The sequence below is a fragment of the Hyla sarda genome, chromosome 8 (genome assembly GCF_029499605.1).
Source record: "Hyla sarda isolate aHylSar1 chromosome 8, aHylSar1.hap1, whole genome shotgun sequence".
Classification (NCBI taxonomy): Eukaryota; Metazoa; Chordata; class Amphibia; order Anura; family Hylidae; genus Hyla; species Hyla sarda.
This window is the reverse complement of record NC_079196.1, coordinates 227066233-227085167: the sequence shown is the minus strand read 5'-3', so window position 1 is coordinate 227085167 and position 18935 is coordinate 227066233. Positions and strand designations below refer to the sequence as shown.

The window sequence follows — 18935 nt, the reverse complement described above, 5'->3', positions numbered from 1 at the left end:
AGTAACTGTGTAGGGGTAGACTGGAGCAGTTGCCCATAGCAACCAATCAGATCGCTACTTTCACTTTGCAGAGGCCTTTTTAAAAATGAAAGCAGCGATGTGATTGGTTGCTATGGGCAACTGCTCCCCTCTTCCTCTACACTGGATAAATCTTCGCCATAGACTGTGTATTGGGAACAGTATTAGCTGTGTGTTACCATGCTGGCTATGTGGGCGCCACCACTTACCTGCCCCTTCAGGCGCCCAGATAGGAGGAGCAGGCACAGTTTCTGTGAGTTATCTGCCCGCTTAGGGATAGGTAACTTTGACTGCCTGGACTGGTGGGCAGTCAGGGGTTAAGCGAAGTGGCCGGGCTGACCAGAGGGATTAACCAACAGTGTAAGGCAGTGGTCTTCAACCTGAGGACCTCCAGATGTTGCAAAACTACAATTCCCAGCATGCCCGGACAGCCAACGGCTGTCCGGGCATGCTGGGAGTTGTAGTTTTGCAACATCTGGAGGTCCGCAGGTTGGAGACCACTGGTGTAAGGGGGGGGGGTGGTACTGTTAGTTCCCTCCCTCTGGGTATAAAAGGTTGGTTAGTTGCCCCCCCCCCCCCTCCCTCTTTGTACCTTACCAGTGTCCCTCGGGAATCTTGCCCTCCCTATTTTGTTGTATTTATTGTATATTTTCTTTATCTGTCCATATACATATGCATCAAAAAAAAATTATAAATATATATATATATAGCAACAGAAGAATGCAGCAGCACACTGCCAGCACAAGGATATAGGTGAAACATGAACATGCAGTTAAAACATGGAGAGCTATACAGCTATGGTGTAATAGATGCAAATGTGAAACTATGAAATAGTGAGGCACTTAGCTCACAAATTTGTCTCCGCCGGCGGTCAAATAGCTTGGACCGTCCCACCGCGATAAGGTGACCTCATTGGGACGGACCCTACACTGTGAATATGCCTCTGTGTGAACAGTTCAGTAAGCATGGCAGGATCTGGAACATCCAAGACACCTTATATACACCTGATAGAGGGGGGTGGGGTGCAAGGCCAACATGGAGGTAGCCCCTCCCCCGTATGTGCAATACAGACAAAGAATAAGTCAGCCAGCACTTTAGTTGATACCAAACTATTATATGGACCTGGCCTACAGGTGCACGCTACTAGGCTAAATATACAGCAACAGGAGAATACAGCAGCACACTGCCAGCACAAGGATATAGGTGAAACATGAACATGCAGATAAAACATGGAGAGCTATACAGCTATGGTGTAATAGATGCAAATGTGAAACTATGAAATAGTGAGGCACTTAGCTCGCAAATTTGTCTCCGCCGGCGGTCAAATAGCTTGGACCTGGCAGTGTGCTGCTGCATTCTTCTGTTGCTGTATATCTAGCCTAGTAGCGTGCACCTGTAGGCCAGGTCCATATAATAGTTTGGTATCAACTAAAGTGCTGGCTGACTTATTCTTTGTCTGTATTGCACATACGGGGGAGTGGCTACCTCCATGTTGGCCTTGCACCCCACCCACCTCTATCAGGTATGTATATAAGGTGTCTTGGATGTTCCAGATCCTGCCATGCTTACTGAACTGTTCACACAGAGGCATATTCACAGTGTAGGGTCCGTCCCAATGAGGCCACCTTATCGCGGTGGGACGGTCCAAGCTATTTGACTGCCGGCGGAGACAAATTTGCGAGCTAAGTGCCTCACTATTTCATAGTTTCACATTTGCATCTATTACACCATAGCTGTATAGTCTCCATGTTTTATCTGCATTTTCATGTTTCCCCTATATCCTTGTGCTGGCAGTGTGCTGCTGTATTCTCCTGTTGCTGTATATCTAGCCTAGTAGCGTGCACCTGTAGGCCAGGTCCATATAATAGTTTGGTATCAACTAAAGTGCTGGCTGACTTATTCTTTTTCTTTATATATATATATATATATATATATATATATATGTGTGGTGTCCCGGTACCGCATCCTATACGGTACCTGTGTAGAAGTTCCCCTAGCCAGAGTCCCTAGGACGTCGGGGTTCTTCGTATCTAGTCCACCCCTTGTCACCTCTCATCTAGGTATTACTTATCTAGTAATTATTTAGGATTTATATAAATATAATTGTACAAATGTATAGAAATGGTTAATTACCTGTACGGAGTGTAGCAGGACCTGCGGGTCACGTGATCAGGTAAACTCTATGGTTTTTATGCTTAAGGACCTTTGGAGGTCCCTGTGACGTATATCGCCCATCACTCCCTGTGACGGTGAGTGACAGTTGCTTGGACCAGTAAAAAGCGGCCCTGCCCCTGCCCATATAAGGGAGCGGCAGCCATTACTCTCTCTCTTGTTCCCGGGCTGTCAAACGAGCAGGATCTGCGCAGCTGTCTTCCGCAGTGAGTTAGGTCTGAGCCTTGCGGCAATGGCTGATCTATTCAGAATCGTGAGTGTATCAACCCCTAAGCACTCTGCAGGATCACCGGACCTTATCTATCCCCTAAATCCCGACGGATCTTCGCAAATTACCCTAAATTCTCAGACTATATCAGAAGTCAAGGTCCACAACAACTGTCAGTCATTGAACTATATAGAGACTGTTTGCATGAGACTGTTACTGTTCATTGGATGTACCGCAAGCATTTAAGTAAAGTTTATCCAAGTTCAAGTTCAACTACCTTGTGGACCTTCAGCCATTTTATGCACCTATCGTTACTGGGAAGGGCGGCGATAGGCCGGAGAATTACCTCAGCATACCAGCCCTCAGCCTGGCATCACGAACTATAGGGTTAACCTTAACCCCTCATCTACCGAAACAACACTCCAACTACCATACACCCCCCCAAGGGCTACCACATATGTATATATAAATATTTTATAAGTTTGTGTTTGAGTTTTGTGGGCACTTTTGGCGTCTTGCTCGCAGTTTTGTATTGTGTGCTGTGTATTTGTTGCACTTTTTTGCTTGGTTTCTGTATCTTTTGTCTTTCTTTGTAGTCACAGCTGGTGGGAGAGATGTTCACCTGTGATCTCAGCTCCTCCTGACTGCACCTATATATCCTCTGTGATGGTGTGAAGCTGGTCGATTGCACCCTAGGTGGCAGTACACCCCTAGACAACTGCCTAGTTTGCCTACTGAAAGCGCCAGACCAGGTGTTGGCTGGATGGATAGGGAGTGATCGTCACAGTTGGGTTTTACACTTTTATTAAATTGGCATGTTTAGAAGAGTTGCAACAAAATTAATTTATATACTTTTATTTATTTAGGTTTTTCACAAGGGGCATAAACCACTTTAAAATTCCACTTCAAAATCAATGTGGAATTTAGTGCGCTGCTTTTGGTGCTGATTTTGATGTGGTTTTTCATGTGCCTTTTGGGTACGTACAGACGAGCGGATTTTCCTGCCGTATGTTGCTGCGGATCCGACGTTGAAGGAGCTCTGTATGGGGCCTTTAGATGTGCCTGTTCGGAGCGGCAATACGTTGCTACGAGCAGACACACTGTAGCGATGTGCGAGTCGCCGTGAGCATGCGCAGTATACTCGCACATTGCGGCAGCTCTCGGCCTAGCTCATAGAGCAGGGGGAGCGGCCGTGATGTGTGCGAGTACACCGCGCATGCGTGGCGACTTGCACATCACTTCGGTATGTCTGCACGTAGCGGCGTATTGCCGCTCCGAACAGGCACATGTAAAGGCAGCATACAGAGGTCCTTCAGCGGCGGATCTGCAACGTAAAATACGCTGTTAATCCGCTCCTCTGAACGTACCTTTTAGGTGTTTTTTTTCCCTCTAAAATGTGACATGTCACTTATTTTTTTTGCACCGCTGTTTTTTGTGAAGGGGTACTCCGGTGCTCCAGCGTTCTGAACATTTTGCCGGAGGCCGTGATTTCACCGCCATACCCCCTCTTGACTTCACACCACACCCCCTCCATTCATGCCTTTGGGAGGGGGCGTGTCAACCGACACGCCCCCTCCCATAGACATGAATGGAGGGGGTATGGAGTGATGTCACAAGGTGGCGTGGTCATGATTTCACTGCCACGCCCCCTCATGACTTCACACCACACCCCCTCCATTCATGTCTATGGGAGGGGGCGTGTTGACCGACACGCCCCTTCCCATAGACATGAATGGAGGGGGGGGTAGAGTGATGTCACAAGGGGGCGTGGCATTTGTTTAGAAGGCTGGGTGCTGCGGGAGATTGCGGGGGCCTTTGGATAGGGAATTAGATGTCTAGCAGCGGAGTACCCCCATCAAATGTGATGGGACATGGAAACTACATACTTTTTAGGCATTTTTTTGGCACGGTAGTTGCCCCCGTGAACAGAACCTCACAGACTGAAGTTACCATTGTTTGTTTAGATGTCTAAGAACATGTTATCCCGCAAATAATGCGATGACGTTCGTCCCTTTAATCTACTTCTTTTGTTTACATTTTTCTAGGAGATTCTTAATGGGTGCAAGGTTATGTTTCCTCAAGATTCTCTGGAATTTATCGAGATCTTTCGGACCCCAGGATCTCACGTAATCGAAGAGTTCCCTCATCTTGTTCTGGTTGGTGCTTTTTTTCCGTATGGTATCGTATTGTTCCTGGGTCAGTAACTTCTCCTCCATAAGATCATCCAGGACTGGATCCACGTGAGTGATCACCTTTATCAAGCTGTTTCGCTTTTCAATAACAAAGTGTTTCTTACCTGCAGTAAATGAAGAAAATGTCATTGTATGAAGAGGGCACAATGGAGTAAAAGAAAACGTAAAAGGCTTTTTGTGCTCGTTGGGTCATTGAAGCTTAAAGGGGTACTCCGGTGGAAAACTTTTTTTTTTTTTTTTAAATCAACTGGTGCCAGAAAGTTAAACAGATTTGTAAATTACTTCCATTAAAAAAAATCTTAATTCTTCCAGTACTTATTAGCTGCTGTATACTACAGTGCTCTCTGCTAACACCTCTGTCCATGTCAGGAACTGTCCAGAGCAGGAGAAAATCCCCATAGCAAACATATTAGGTGTCAGCAGAGAGCACTGTGGTCGTGACAGAAAAGAAATTTAAAAAGAAAAGAATTTCCTCGGTAGCATACAGCAGCTAATAAGTACTGGAAAGATTAAGATTTTTTTTATGGAAGTAATTTACAAATCTGTCTTTTTTGGCACCAGTTGATTTAAAAAAAATAAATAAATAAAAATAAAAGTGTTCCACCGGAGTGTTCCAGCCAAAAACATCTTATCATTCAAGGGGTAGTGAATAAGATGTCTGATCACATGGTGGTGAATGGAGGGGGCGTGGTGTGGTGTCTCAAGGGGGCGTCTTCAGTGGCTGCCCCCCCCCTTGTAATGTCACACCACGCCCCCTCCATTCACCTCCATTCATGTCTATGGGAGGGGGCGTGTCACTTGTCATAGACATGAATGGAGGGGGTGCGGCGTGACGTCACAAGGGGGCGTGGTGTTACATCACATCTCCAGTTCCGGAAGCAAAGAGCTTTCCAAGACTGGAGACGCATGGAATGCAGGTGTCATACCCCCTCCCATAGACTTGCATAGCGGGGGCAGGGCGTGACGTCACACGGAGTCATGACGTTACGATACTCCGGCCCCGTGGTTGGTACCTGGCAGTTTGTGAGCTGGCAGCGCAGCGTGCAGCTCTAAGAGTTGGGTGCCAAAAAGATTGTGGGGGTCCCCAGCGGCGGGACTCCCGCGGTCAGACATCTTATCCCCTATCCTTTGGTGATGTTATTCTTTGAAGACGATACATTTCGTCTCTTTACAGTTCATTTACCTCTCGGTGGTTGTTTTCTTGTCGTCTTTGATTTTACATTTTCCTCTTTTTCCTCTTCTGTCTTTTGTTTGTGGCCCACAGCTTCACCTGACACCTGCACTTTCACAATTGACGGCTCCGTGGAATCAGACTCTGTAAAAACATAATAATGACCTGGTTCATGTGCCCTATAAATAACATTCTTATCCTCATAACAGTGGATATTCAAAGAAGTCAAATTTGCATGATGTGAACATTACTCAAAAATATTAAAGGAAAACTGTCACATGATCACTCATAACCACAGGTACTGATGGATAGTGCGGGAGACACTGATTTCTATGATCCCTACCATAGCCGGATCCGTCCAGCCGCTCGCCCACAATCTTAGTTTTATTATGTGGCTGTAACTGGCACGAGCGGGGTTTCTGTAGCTTAACTGGCACTGACGTCAGCGCCGGCCGTCCGCAGCACCACCCGCTTATGAATATTCATCCCCCCTCCCTCCAGCTCTCCCTCACTTTGCCGCTCCTAACTGGTCTTCACTGTGCATGCGCCGCTTCCTGACATGCGAAATGAAGTCCAGTTAGGAGCGACGAAGAGAGGGAGAGCTGGAGGGAGGGGGATGAATATTCATAAGCGGGTGGTGCTGCGTACGGGCGGCGCTGACGTCAGTGCCAGTTAAGCTACAGAAACCCCGCCCGTGCCAGTTACAGCCACATTTCCAAATATAATAAAACTAAGATTGCAGGCGAACAGCTGGACGGATCCGGGCAAGGTAGGGATCATAGGAATCAGCGTCTCCCGCACTATCCAATCATTACCTGTGGTTAGTGCGGGAGCAAACATGAGACAGTTTTCCTTTAAGTCCTAACCAATCCTAATTCAAACAGTATAATCCAATCCAATACTCTACTAGTTTTACATTTTCTACCTATTTTTGGTTTGACATCTCCACCTGACTTTTGACTTTTCAATGTCTTAGAACTTTCTCCTGCTTCAAAATTCTTCTGGTCCGCAACATTGACCTCTCCACTACCTGTCCAAGGAGAAAAGTAAAAACACAAAAGAATTGACCGTTAAAAGGGTATTCCAGGAAAAAACTTTTATATATATATCAACTGGCTCCAGAAAGTAAAACAGATTTGTAAATAACTTCTATTCAAAAATCTTAATCCTTTCAGTACTTATGAGCTTCTGAAGTTAAGGTTGTTCTTTTCTGTCTAAATCCTCTCTGATGACACGTGTCTCGGGAAACGCCCAGTTTAGAAGAGGTTTGCTATGGGGATTTGCTTCTACGCTGGACAGTTCCCGAGACACGTGTCATCAGAGAGCACTTAGACAGAAAAGAACAACCTTAACTCCAGAAGCTCATAAGTACTGAAAGGATTAAGATTTTTTAATAGAAGTAATTTGCAAATCTGTTTAACTTTCTGGAACCAGTTGATATATAAAAACATTTTTTTTCCTGGATAACCCTTTTAAGGCAAAACAGAACAACATGAAGAATGGTGAAGAAAACATTTATATCAACCCCCAATTCCTTGTAAACCAAGTTTTCTCCTCTTATCTGACTCACTCCGGCCTTGACCTCATCCTGTGACCTGAGAGGACGGTGAGTGTGGGGATAACTTCTGACTACTGTGACCTATAACCTTCTTCAGGTGCTGGATATCAGGATTTAGCGTCGACCTCACACTGGGATCGTGTTCTCCCCCCTGGACATTTCTATGTTATTGTTGCATTTACCTAATATTACACTTACCGGCCTTAGCTTTATTTGGTGCCTTCTTTTTATCTGGAAAAAGAAAAGAAACATATTACATGTGGTCGGGAAGCTTAACGGGGTACTCCGGCCCTAAGACATCTTATCCCCTTATCCAAAGGATAGGGGATAAGATGTCTGACTGTGGGGGGTACCGTGCCGGGGACTCCCGCAATCTTGCATTCGGCACCCACCTCTGAGCTGCACGCCGCGCTGCCAGCTCACAAACTGCCGGGTGCCGACCACGGGGCTGGAGTATCGTGACGTCACGCCCCGCCCCCACTATGCGAGTCTATGGGAGGGGGCGAGATACCATGCCATGCCCCCTCCCATAGACTTGCATTGAGGGGGTGTGATGTAACATGACGAGGGGCGTGGCCGTGACATCACGACCCCAGCCGCCCGCACCCAGCATTCTTAGCAAATGCTGGGTGCGGGGACCCCCGTGATCAGACATCTTATCCCCTATCCTTTAGATAGGGGATAAGATGTCTAGTGGCAGTGTTCCCCTTTAATGATGTACAAGACGTGTTCTTTGACCTCAGTAAAGGGTGATCCTTGACACAAATCTCACAACACATTCAGAAATATTGTCAATGCAAGACTCCCACAGACCCCATCATTGGTTGGTATGTCGGATAGGGCTGCAGTAGCTTTGTTGTGTGTGGGGCTATAATATGGCTTCTTTAGAGGTTCATCAACCGTCTACTGTACCTCTTTATGCCTCCAAATGTTAATGGGTACGGTGGATATGTTGATAGTAGCTGCATGTCAGCTCTAGTCAGTCATTACTAGCTAAAACTCTATAGGACTGATCCCAAAGGACCAGTGTTGTCATGATCAGTAGGGGTCCCAGTAGTCAGACCCCCCCCAGTGTCAACCGGATATCTGATCTACAGTCAGGCCCCCAACCCAGTCCTCATAGCCCACCAACAGTCCAGGATTCAGATTTTTCTAATGGAGTAACTGAAATATCCCCAGAAAGCTGGTGGCCTTGAGGACTGGGATGGGGACCACTGCTGCAGATATTCGATAAATTGTTATTATGGAAACCCCCTTTTTGCTTTCAGAGCTTCAGAAAGTTGTGTAACTTTCATTAGAAAAGGAAACCAGGAGGGTTGGCAGGGCTTAGTTTCTATTTCTCAATATCACCTTTGTGACTTACGTTCTATGGCCTCTATTCTTCTCACCTGCATTGAGCGCTTTCTTTAGATTTAGTCGGATTTGGTTTTTGTTGCTCATCTTCAGAGCCTCCATGACTTTGGCTTTCCAGTATATTCCCGTATAGGATTCTATGATGACCTCAGCGACCTCCTTTGCATTCTTTCCTTTCAGATCATCCATCTTGATTGTGTTGTATCCTCGAGGAGCTTTAAGCTCGCAGAGGTTTTTCGTGAAGGCTTCGGTGCTGTCCTCGGACTTATATATCAGTTTCAGATGTTCTGCCAGGATTCTGATGTCACTTTTATAATCTTTAACCATGGTTGTAAGAATACAGTACAGATGTTCCAGAGACTGTTTAGTCAGGTAAAAAGATGTAGTTTGCGACTAGAGAAAAATAAAAAAAATCTATCAATATAAAAGATCAAAAGGTCTGTAAGAAGAAAATAAACCAAAGGTAATGTACCCGCAGTCCTATGTAACACCACAAATAACGTGTCCCTGTGGTGGATCAGTCCTGGGGCTGCAGATCTCGGAGTCTTCACACGTTGCTCAAGATTCTCAATTTATTACTTTCCACCCTGCGTTTTAGTTTCACTTTATAAAAGATGAACTTCCTCATTCATATTAATCCGCACTGTTTACAATGCGTTTACAATGTGTAATGACAGAAAACATGGGGTAATGTACAAATAGGTTAACCCTCTCCCTAAATAAATAAAAACCTGCTTGAGGTGTACAGAGTCCCATATCATGCACACAATGGGGCAAGAAAGTATTTAGTCAGCCACCAATGGTGCGAGTTCTCCCCCTTATAAAGATGAGAGGCTGTAATTTCCATCATAGGTTATAACCTCAACTATGAGAGACAGAATGAGAAAAAAATCCATCAAATCACATTTATAAAGAATTTATTTTCAAATTATGGTGGAAAATAAGTATTTGGTCAATAACAAAAGTTCATCTCGATACTTTGTTATATCCCCTTTGTTGGCAATAGGGATGAGGGAATCGAATCTGACGAATCCGAATTCGTTAAGAATTTCAGGAAAAATTAGATTTGCAACAAATGTGAATATCGCCGCGATTCTATCACGTGAATCGCTTCATAAACTCCATTTACTGCGGTCCAGGCTCCAGGGCATCTAAAATGGCAGATCCACATGTGAGGACATGGGGCAAGGAATCCTGGGAAGGCGGGAACAAGGGTAGGCAGGATGACCCTGAATCACATGCAGGATGCAGCCTATCAGCAGTCAGCCACCTCTGTGATGTCACAGCCCTATATAATGCCTGAAGAAGAAACCGATCCAGTATCATAACGCGTAGCATGTTTAAAAAAAAATAAGTTTTTATTATCACCCCTGGATCACCTACTAGCAGCGCCTATTATCCTCCGTGGAGTTTGGAGTGTTTTGGAATCTATATAATCGACAGTTATCTTCTGGCCAGTCAGATCAGCGTTCAGAGAGAGAGAAGCACTGATAGGGGAGAGAGAGATTGAGAGAGAAAGTGCAATTGTGGATGTATTACAGCAGTGATTCACCCCAAGCCCAAATTTGTTCCTGTTAAAGTCTGAAGTCCTAACATACTGTATAAGTCCAGGCAAAAGTACTCACCGGCTGGTTTTGTACTCTAATTTGTACTAAGTGTACTGTAACGCATTTTTCTGCCCTCATCAGTCCATACCACATACGTACATCTAAGTAGTGTACCATTTTGTTCCTGTTAAAGTCTGAAGGGCCTAGATACTGTAAAAGGCCAGGCAAAAGTACACACCTGCTGCTGTTCTAGACAAATACAGTTTTAAGCTTAGTGTAGCGTATTGTCCTCCCCTCATATACACACTAAGTATGTCAGGCAGAGAAGTGCCAGGATGTGCACAGAGAAGTGGCAGAGGCCTAAATCCTTCAGGCAGATGTCGCAGCAGACTAGGGGGCGAGTGGCAGCAGGAGTCGCAACGAGAGGCCTGAGCTCCCGGTATCAGTCAGCGGTCGTGTCTCAACCAGCAACCCATCTGCCATCATGGATTGGTTAACACGGTCATCAACTTCGTCACAAGTGACATCTGATACCCCCAGTCAACAGTTGGTGGGTTCCTCAGACACAACCCTCAGTTGGCATGGCCCGGGAGCAGTCCCTCTCCTCCCATTGCCTTTGTCCTATGCTGTTCCCTCTCCTACAGAAGTATCTTATGCTGTGGGTTCAGCTCCACTATTCAGTGAGGACGATCTTATAGAGGACAGTCAGCAGCTACTGAACAGCCAAGAAGGGGAAGAGACATGCGCCGCTTCCTCCACTAGGAGGCAAGTAGTGATGAGGAGAGTGACGTGGAAGCAGAAACTGTTGAGGAACCTGAGGAGGACATCAGTGACGTGCAGACACAACTCGATGATGATGAAGCCGATCGCACTTGGGAGCCGGGTGCAGAGGGGGCTTCATCATCATCAGGAGAAGAGGGTTGCAGGTTGCCCGTAAGGCAGCAGCTGAGCCAGCAAGGCGGTAGCATGGTTGGCAGTCAGCATGGTGGCAGAAGAGGAAAGTCTGGAGCCAAATGTGCCCGGGGGAGACCACCTGCTTCACGGCAGCCTACCTTCCCGGGAGGTAGTGGAACAGGGCTTCCTGGAGTCAGCAGCAGTAGCAGTCAATGAGTGTGGACTGTTGGTGGGAAAATCAGCTACTTGGTGGTGTGGCAGCTTTTTATCAAGCATCCGGAGGAGGTTAACATGACCACATGCAAGATGTTTCGGCAGAAGGTGAAGTGTGGCCAGGGTCCCAATATTGGCACCACGGCCCTGCATCAACATATACAGCATCACCATAAAGCGGCCTGGGAGAACCGTGGCTTCAATGTGGTGGTCCAAACTGCTGCATCAGTCAGTGGCATGCCGCTCCCTGTTTCAGCCAGCCAAGGCTCTACCACCTCACACAAAGGGAGCTGTGTGTCATACCCTCCTTCTGTTGCTCCAGATGCTCCTGCTCCTCCTACTTTGGGTCAGTCATTCCACCAGCAAGTGATAGACTCTGCACCTTTCAGAGAACTGATGGCTTGTGCCGAGCCGAGGTGGAGAGTCCCAAGCCGTCATTTCTTTCTGAAGAAGGTAGTACCAGCCCTGCACAATTTTGTGGAAGAGAAGGTGGGCCAGTCCTTGAGCCAGTCGGTGTGTACCAAAGTGCACAGCAGCACCAATGTCTGGAGCTGTAACTACAGTCAGGGACGATACAAGTCCTTTACAGCCCACTGGGTGAATGTGGTTCCTGCACAGTCACAACAGCAACTTGGACAGGTCACACCACTTCCTCCTCCACGCTCTCAGGCCGTTGGTCCTGTGCCAGTGTGCAACTCCACCTCCTCATCCTCCACTATGTCCTCAGCCTCCACTGCATGGACAAGTCTCAGTGCCCCTCCAGCATACCATGTGGGCAGGGCACGGCGGTGTCACGCTGATCTTCACATGGTTTGCCTTGGCGAATGGAGTCACACAGGGGAGGAACTGCTAAAAGTCTTTCATAAAGAAATTGGAGCATGGCTTACTCCACGAAAACTGGAAATGGAAACCATGGTGACTAACGGGAAGAATGCCCTTGCTGATAGGAGAAGGTTTTCCCTCAAAATCTCATGATACATGGCCCCATTCATTGTTTCCTTCACATAAATCAGTCTTCCTGGTCCCTTTTCTGAAAAACAGCTTCAAAGCATGATGTTTCCACCCCCATGCTTCCCAGTAGGTATGGTGTTATTTGGATGTAACTCAGCCTTCTTTCTCTTCCAAACACGACGAGTTGAGTTTTTACCAAAAAGTTCTACTTTGGTGTCATGAAATTCTCCCAATCCTCTTCTGGATCATCCAAATACTCTCTAGAAAACTTCAGACGGGCCCCCGACATGTACTGGCTTAAGCAGGAGGCACTGCATGATTTGAGTCCCTGGCGGCATATTGTGATACTGATGTTAGCCTCTGCAGGTCATTCACTAGGCCCCCTTGTGTGGTTCTGGGATTTTTTCTCACCGTTCTTATGATCATTTTGACACCACGGGGTGAGATCTTGAATGGAGCCCCAGATGGAGGGAGATTATCAGTGGTCTTGTATGTCTTCCATTTTCTAATAATTGCTCCCACAGTAGATTTCTTCACACCAAGCTGCTTGCCTATTGCAGATTCAGTCTTCCCAGCCTGGTGCAGGTCTACAATTTTGTTTCTGGTGTCCTTCGATAGCTCTTTGGTCTTGGCCATAGTGGAGTTTGGAGTGTGACTGTTTTAGGTTGTGGACAGGTGTCTTTTATACTGATAACAAGTTCATACAGGAGCCATTAATACAGGTAACGAGTGGAGGACAGAGGAGACTCTTAAGGGTATGTTCACACCGCGGAATTCCTGTTAGCATCGTTAGCATCAGTGTGAATGGGTCTTCTGCGAGACCCGTTCACACTGCGGAATTTCAGCGGTGGACAATTCCGCTGCTCAAATTGTTTCTCACAAAGAAAGAACATGTTCATTTTTTGCGTGGAAGTCCGCGAGCACTGCATAGCTGTCAATGGTAACAGCGCAGTGCCACGCGGTCCTTCCACCACCCCCGGCTGCCAGACTTAATCTCCACTCGCTGAATTCCGCGAGCGGAAATTCAGCTTCATATCCGTAGTGTGAACATACTCTTAAGAGGGTAAATGTTACGCCGAGCGCTCCGGGTCCCCGCTCCTCCCCGGAGCGCTCGCAACTTCCTCGCATTTGCAGCGCCCCGGTCAGACCTGCTGACCGGGTGCGCTGCAATGTCTCTCTCAGCCAGGATGCGATTCGCGATGCGGGAGGCGCCCGCTCGCGATGCGCATCCCGGCTCCCGTACCTGACTCGCTCCCCGTCGGTCTTGTCCCGGCGCGCGCGGCCCCGCTCCTTAGGGCGCGCGCGCGCCGGGTCTCTGCAATTTAAAGGGCCACTGCGCCACTGATTGGCGCAGCAGGCTTAATTAGTGTGTTCACCTGTGCACTCCCTATTTATACATCACTTCCCCTGCACTCCCTTGCCGGATCTTGTTGCCATTGTGCCAGTGAAAGCGTTCCCTTGTGTGTTCCTAGCCTGTGTTCCAGACCTCCTGCCGTTGCCCCTGACTACGATCCTTGCTGCCTGCCCTGACCTTCTGCTACGTCCGACCTTGCTCTTGTCTACTCCCTTGTACCGCGCCTATCTTCAGCAGTCAGAGAGGTTGAGCCGTTGCTGGTGGATACGACCTGGTTGCTACCGCCGCTGCAAGACCATCCCGCTTTGCGGCGGGCTCTGGTGAATACCAGTAGCAACTTAGAACCGGTCCACCAACACGGTCCCTCTCTGGCACAGAGGATCCACCTCCAGCCAGCCGAATCATGACAGTAGATCCGGCCATGGATCCCGCTGAAGTCCCACTGCCAGTTGTCGCCGACCTCACCACGGTGGTCGCCCAGCAGTCGCAACAGATAGCGCAACAAGGCCACCAGCTGTCTCAACTGACCGTGATGCTACAGCAGCTATTAACACAACTCCAGCAACAATCTCCTCCGCCAGCTCCTGCACCTCCTCCGCAGCGAGTGGCCGCTTCCGGCCTACGATTATCCTTGCCGGATAAATTTGATGGGGACTCTAAGTTTTGCCGTGGCTTTCTTTCGCAATGTTCCCTGCACTTGGAGATGATGTCGGACCAGTTTCCTACTGAAAGGTCTAAGGTGGCTTTCGTAGTCAGCCTTCTGTCTGGGAAAGCTCTGTCATGGGCCACACCGCTCTGGGACCGCAATGACCCTGTCACTGCCTCTGTACACTCCTTCTTCACGGAGATTCGAAGTATCTTTGAGGAACCTGCCCGAGCCTCTTCTGCTGAGACTGCCCTGTTGAACCTGGTCCAGGGTAATTCTTCTGTTGGCGAGTACGCCATCCAATTCCGTACTCTTGCCTCCGAATTATCCTGGAATAATGAGGCCCTCTGCGCGACCTTTAAAAAAGGCCTATCCAGCAACATTAAAGATGTTCTGGCCGCACGAGAAATTCCTGCTAACCTGCATGAACTCATTCATCTTGCCACCCGCATTGACATGCGTTTTTCCGAAAGGCGTCAGGAGCTCCGCCAGGATATGGACTTTGTTCGCACGAGGAGGTTTCTCTCCCCGGCTCCTCTCTCCTCTGGTCCTCTGCAATCCGTTCCTGTGCCTCCCGCCGTGGAGGCTATGCAAGTTGACCGGTCTCGCTTGACACCTCAAGAGAGGACACGACGCCGCATGGAGAATCTGTGCCTGTACTGTGCCAGTACCGAACACTTCTTGAAGGATTGTCCTATCCGTCCTCACCGCCTGGAAAGACGTACGCTGACTCCGCACAATGGTGAGACAGTTTTTGATGTCAACTCTGCTTCTCCATGCCTTACTGTGCCTGTGCGGATATCTTCCTCTACCCTCTCCTTCCCTGCTATGGCCTTCCTGGATTCCGGATCTGCAGGAAATTTTATTTTGGCCTCTCTCATCAACAGGTTCAACATCCCAGTGACCAGTCTCGCCAGACCCCTCTACATAAATTCTGTTAACAATGAAAGATTGGACTGTACCGTGCGTTACCGCACAGAACCTCTCCTAATGTGCATCGGACCTCATCACGAAAAAATTGAATTTTTGGTCCTCTCCAACTGCACTTCTGAAATTCTTCTTGGATTACCGTGGCTTCAACGCCATTCCCCAACCCTTGATTGGTCCACAGGAGAAATCAAGAACTGGGGTACTTCTTGTCTCAAGGACTGTCTTAAACCGGTTCCCAGTACTCCCTGCCGTGACCCTGTGGTTCCCCCTGTATCCGGTCTTCCTAAGGCTTATATGGACTATGCTGACGTCTTTTGCAAGAAGCAAGCTGAAACTTTACCCCCTCATAGGCCTTATGACTGTCCTATTGACCTCCTCCCGGGTACTACTCCACCCCGGGGCAGAATCTATCCTCTGTCTGCTCCAGAGACTCTTGCCATGTCTGAGTACATCCAGGAAAATTTAAAAAAGGGCTTTATCTGCAAATCCTCCTCTCCTGCCGGAGCTGGATTTTTTTTTGTGTCCAAAAAAGATGGCTCCCTACGCCCTTGCATTGATTACCGCGGACTTAATAAAATCACGGTAAAAAAACGCTACCCCGTACCTCTTATCTCGGAACTCTTTGATCGCCTACAAGGTGCCCACATCTTTACCAAACTGGACTTAAGAGGTGCTTATAATCTCATCCGCATCAGGGAGGGGGACGAATGGAAGACTGCATTTAACACTAGAGATGGACACTTTGAGTATCTGGTCATGCCCTTTGGCCTGTGCAACGCCCCTGCCGTCTTCCAAGACTTTGTTAATGAAATTTTTCGTGATCTCTTATATTCCTGTGTTGTGGTTTATCTGGACGATATTCTGATTTTTTCTGCCAACTTAGAAGAACAACGCCAGCATGTCCGCATGGTTCTTCAGAGACTTCGGGACAATCAACTTTATGCCAAAATGGAGAAATGTCTCTTTGAATGTCAATCTCTTCCTTTCCTAGGATACTTGGTCTCTGGCCAGGGACTACAAATGGACCCAGATAAACTCTCTGCCGTCTTAGATTGGCCACGCCCCTCCGGACTCCGTGCTATCCAACGTTTTTTGGGGTTTGCCAATTATTACAGACAATTTATTCCACACTTTTCCACTATTGTGGCTCCTATCGTGGCTTTAACCAAGAAAAATGCCAATCCCAAGTCCTGGTCTCCACAAGCGGAAGACGCATTTAAACATCTCAAGTCTGCCTTTTCTTCTGCTCCCGTGCTTTCCAGACCTGACCCATCTAAACCCTTTCTATTGGAGGTAGATGCCTCCTCAGTGGGAGCTGGAGCTGTCCTTCTACAAAAAAATTCTTCCGGGCATGCTGTTACTTGTGTTTTTTTTTCTAGGACCTTCTCTCCAGCGGAGAGAAATTACTCCATCGGGGATCGAGAACTACTGGCCATTAAATTGGCGCTTGAGGAATGGAGGCATCTGCTGGAGGGATCAAAATTTCCAGTTATCAAATACACTGATCACAAGAATCTCTCCTATCTCCAGTCTGCCCAACGACTGAACCCTCGCCAGGCCAGGTGGTCGTTGTTCTTTGCCCGTTTTAACTTTGAAATTCATTTTCGCCCTGCTGACAACAACATTAGGGCCGATGCCCTCTCTCGTTCTTCAGATGCCTCTGAAGTAGAGGTCTCTCCGCAACACATCATTCCTCCGGACTGTCTGATCTCCACTTCTCCAGCCTCCATCAGGCAAACTCCTCCAGGGAAGACCTTCGTTTCTCCACGCCAGCGTCTCGGGATTCTCAAATGGGGACACTCCTCCCACCTCGCAGACCATGCTGGCATCAAAAAATCCTTGCAACTCATCTCTCGTTTTTATTGGTGGCCGACTCTGGAGACGGATGTTGTTGATTTTGTGCGGGCCTGTACTGTCTGTGCCTGGGATAAGACTTCTCGCCAGAAGCCTGCTGGCCTCCTTCATCCTCTGCCCGTTCCCGAACAGCCTTGGTCACAGATTGGTATGGACTTTATTACAGACTTGCCCTCATCCCGTGGCAACACAGTTGTTTGGGTGGTCGTTGATCGATTTTCCAAGATGGCACATTTTATTCCTCTTCCTGGTCTTCCTTCAGCGCCTCAGTTGGCAAAGCAATTTTTTGTACACATTTTTCGCCTTCATGGATTGCCCACGCATATCGTCTCGGATAGAGGCGTCCAATTCGTGTCTAAATTCTGGAGGGCCCTCTGTAAACAGCTCAAGATTAAATTAAACTTCTCTTCTTCTTATCATCCCCAATCCAATGGGCAAGTAGAAAGAATTAATCAGGTCCTGGGTGACTATTTACGGCATTTTGTTTCCTCCCGCCAGGATGACTGGGCAGATCTTCTACCATGGGCCGAATTCTCATACAACTTCAGAGTCTCCGAATCTTCTGCTAAGTCCCCATTTTTCGTGGTGTACGGCCGTCACCCTCTTCCCCCCCTCCCTACTCCCTTGCCCTCTGGTTTGCCCTCTGTGGATGAAGTAACTCGTGATCTTTCCACCATATGGAAAGAGACCCAAAATTCTCTTTTACAGGCTTCATCCCGGATGAAAAGATTTGCCGATAAGAAAAGAAGAACTCCCCCCATTTTTGCTCCCGGAGACAAGGTATGGCTCTCTGCTAAATATGTCCGCTTTCGTGTCCCCAGTTACAAACTGGGACCACGCTATCTTGGTCCTTTCAAAGTCTTGTGCCAGATCAACCCTGTCTCTTACAAACTTCTTCTTCCTCCTTCTCTTCGTATTCCCAATGCCTTCCATGTCTCTCTCCTTAAACCACTCATCATTAACCGCTTCTCTCCCAAACTTGTTTCTCCCACTCCTGTATCCGGTTCTTCTGACGTCTTCTCCGTGAAGGAGATTCTGGCCTCCAAGACGGTCAGAGGAAAAAAAATTTTTGGGGTGGATTGGGAGGGCTGTGGACCAGAAGAGAGATCCTGGGAACCTGAGGACAACATCCTAGACAAAAGTCTTATTCTCAGGTTCTCAGGCTCCAAGAAGAGGGGGAGACCCAAGGGGGGGGGTACTGTTACGCCGAGCGCTCCGAGTCCCCGCTCCTCCCCGGAGCGCTCGCAACTTCCTCGCATTTGCAGCGCCCTGGTCAGACCTGCTGACCGGGTGCGCTGCAATGTCTCTCTCAGCCGGGATGCGATTCGCGATGCGGGAGGCGCCCGCTCGCGATGCGCATCCCGGCTCCCGTACCTGACTCGCTCCCCGTCGGTCTTGTCCCGGCGCGCGCGGCCCCGCTCCTTAGGGCGCGCGCGCGCCGGGTCTCTGCAATTTAAAGGGCCACTGCGCCACTGATTGGCGCAGCAGGCTTAATTAGTGTGTTCACCTGTGCACTCCCTATTTATACATCACTTCCCCTGCACTCCCTTGCCGGATCTTGTTGCCATTGTGCCAGTGAAAGCGTTCCCTTGTGTGTTCCTAGCCTGTGTTCCAGACCTCCTGCCGTTGCCCCTGACTACGATCCTTGCTGCCTGCCCTGACCTTCTGCTACGTCCGACCTTGCTCTTGTCTACTCCCTTGTACCGCGCTTATCTTCAGCAGTCAGAGAGGTTGAGCCGTTGCTGGTGGATACGACCTGGTTGCTACCGCCGCTGCAAGACCATCCCGCTTTGCGGCGGGCTCTGGTGAATACCAGTAGCAACTTAGAACCGGTCCACCAACACGGTCCACGCCAATCCCTCTCTGGCACAGAG

General features: G+C 48.3%; 1 protein-coding gene across 2 annotated transcripts in view; it reads right to left on the bottom strand.

The window, feature by feature from the left end:
• Positions 1 to 4163: 4163 nt before the first annotated feature.
• LOC130285440 (baculoviral IAP repeat-containing protein 2-like) overlaps positions 4164 to 18935 on the bottom strand; it is a 36952-nt gene continuing 22180 nt past the window's right edge. Inside the window, exons 2-7 of one of the 2 annotated variants that reach the window (XM_056536835.1) lie at positions 9145 to 9315; positions 8708 to 9065; positions 7518 to 7550; positions 6687 to 6791; positions 5774 to 5905; positions 4164 to 4694 (exon numbers count right to left, since the gene is read on the bottom strand). In XM_056536835.1, coding sequence (XP_056392810.1) covers positions 4417 to 4694; positions 5774 to 5905; positions 6687 to 6791; positions 7518 to 7550; positions 8708 to 8999 — 840 coding nt within the window. In that variant the 5' untranslated portion in view covers positions 9000 to 9065; positions 9145 to 9315 and the 3' untranslated portion in view covers positions 4164 to 4416. The remainder of the gene's footprint in view (positions 4695 to 5773; positions 5906 to 6686; positions 6792 to 7517; positions 7551 to 8707; positions 9066 to 9144; positions 9316 to 18935) is intronic. The other variant, XM_056536836.1, reaches the window with a different exon arrangement.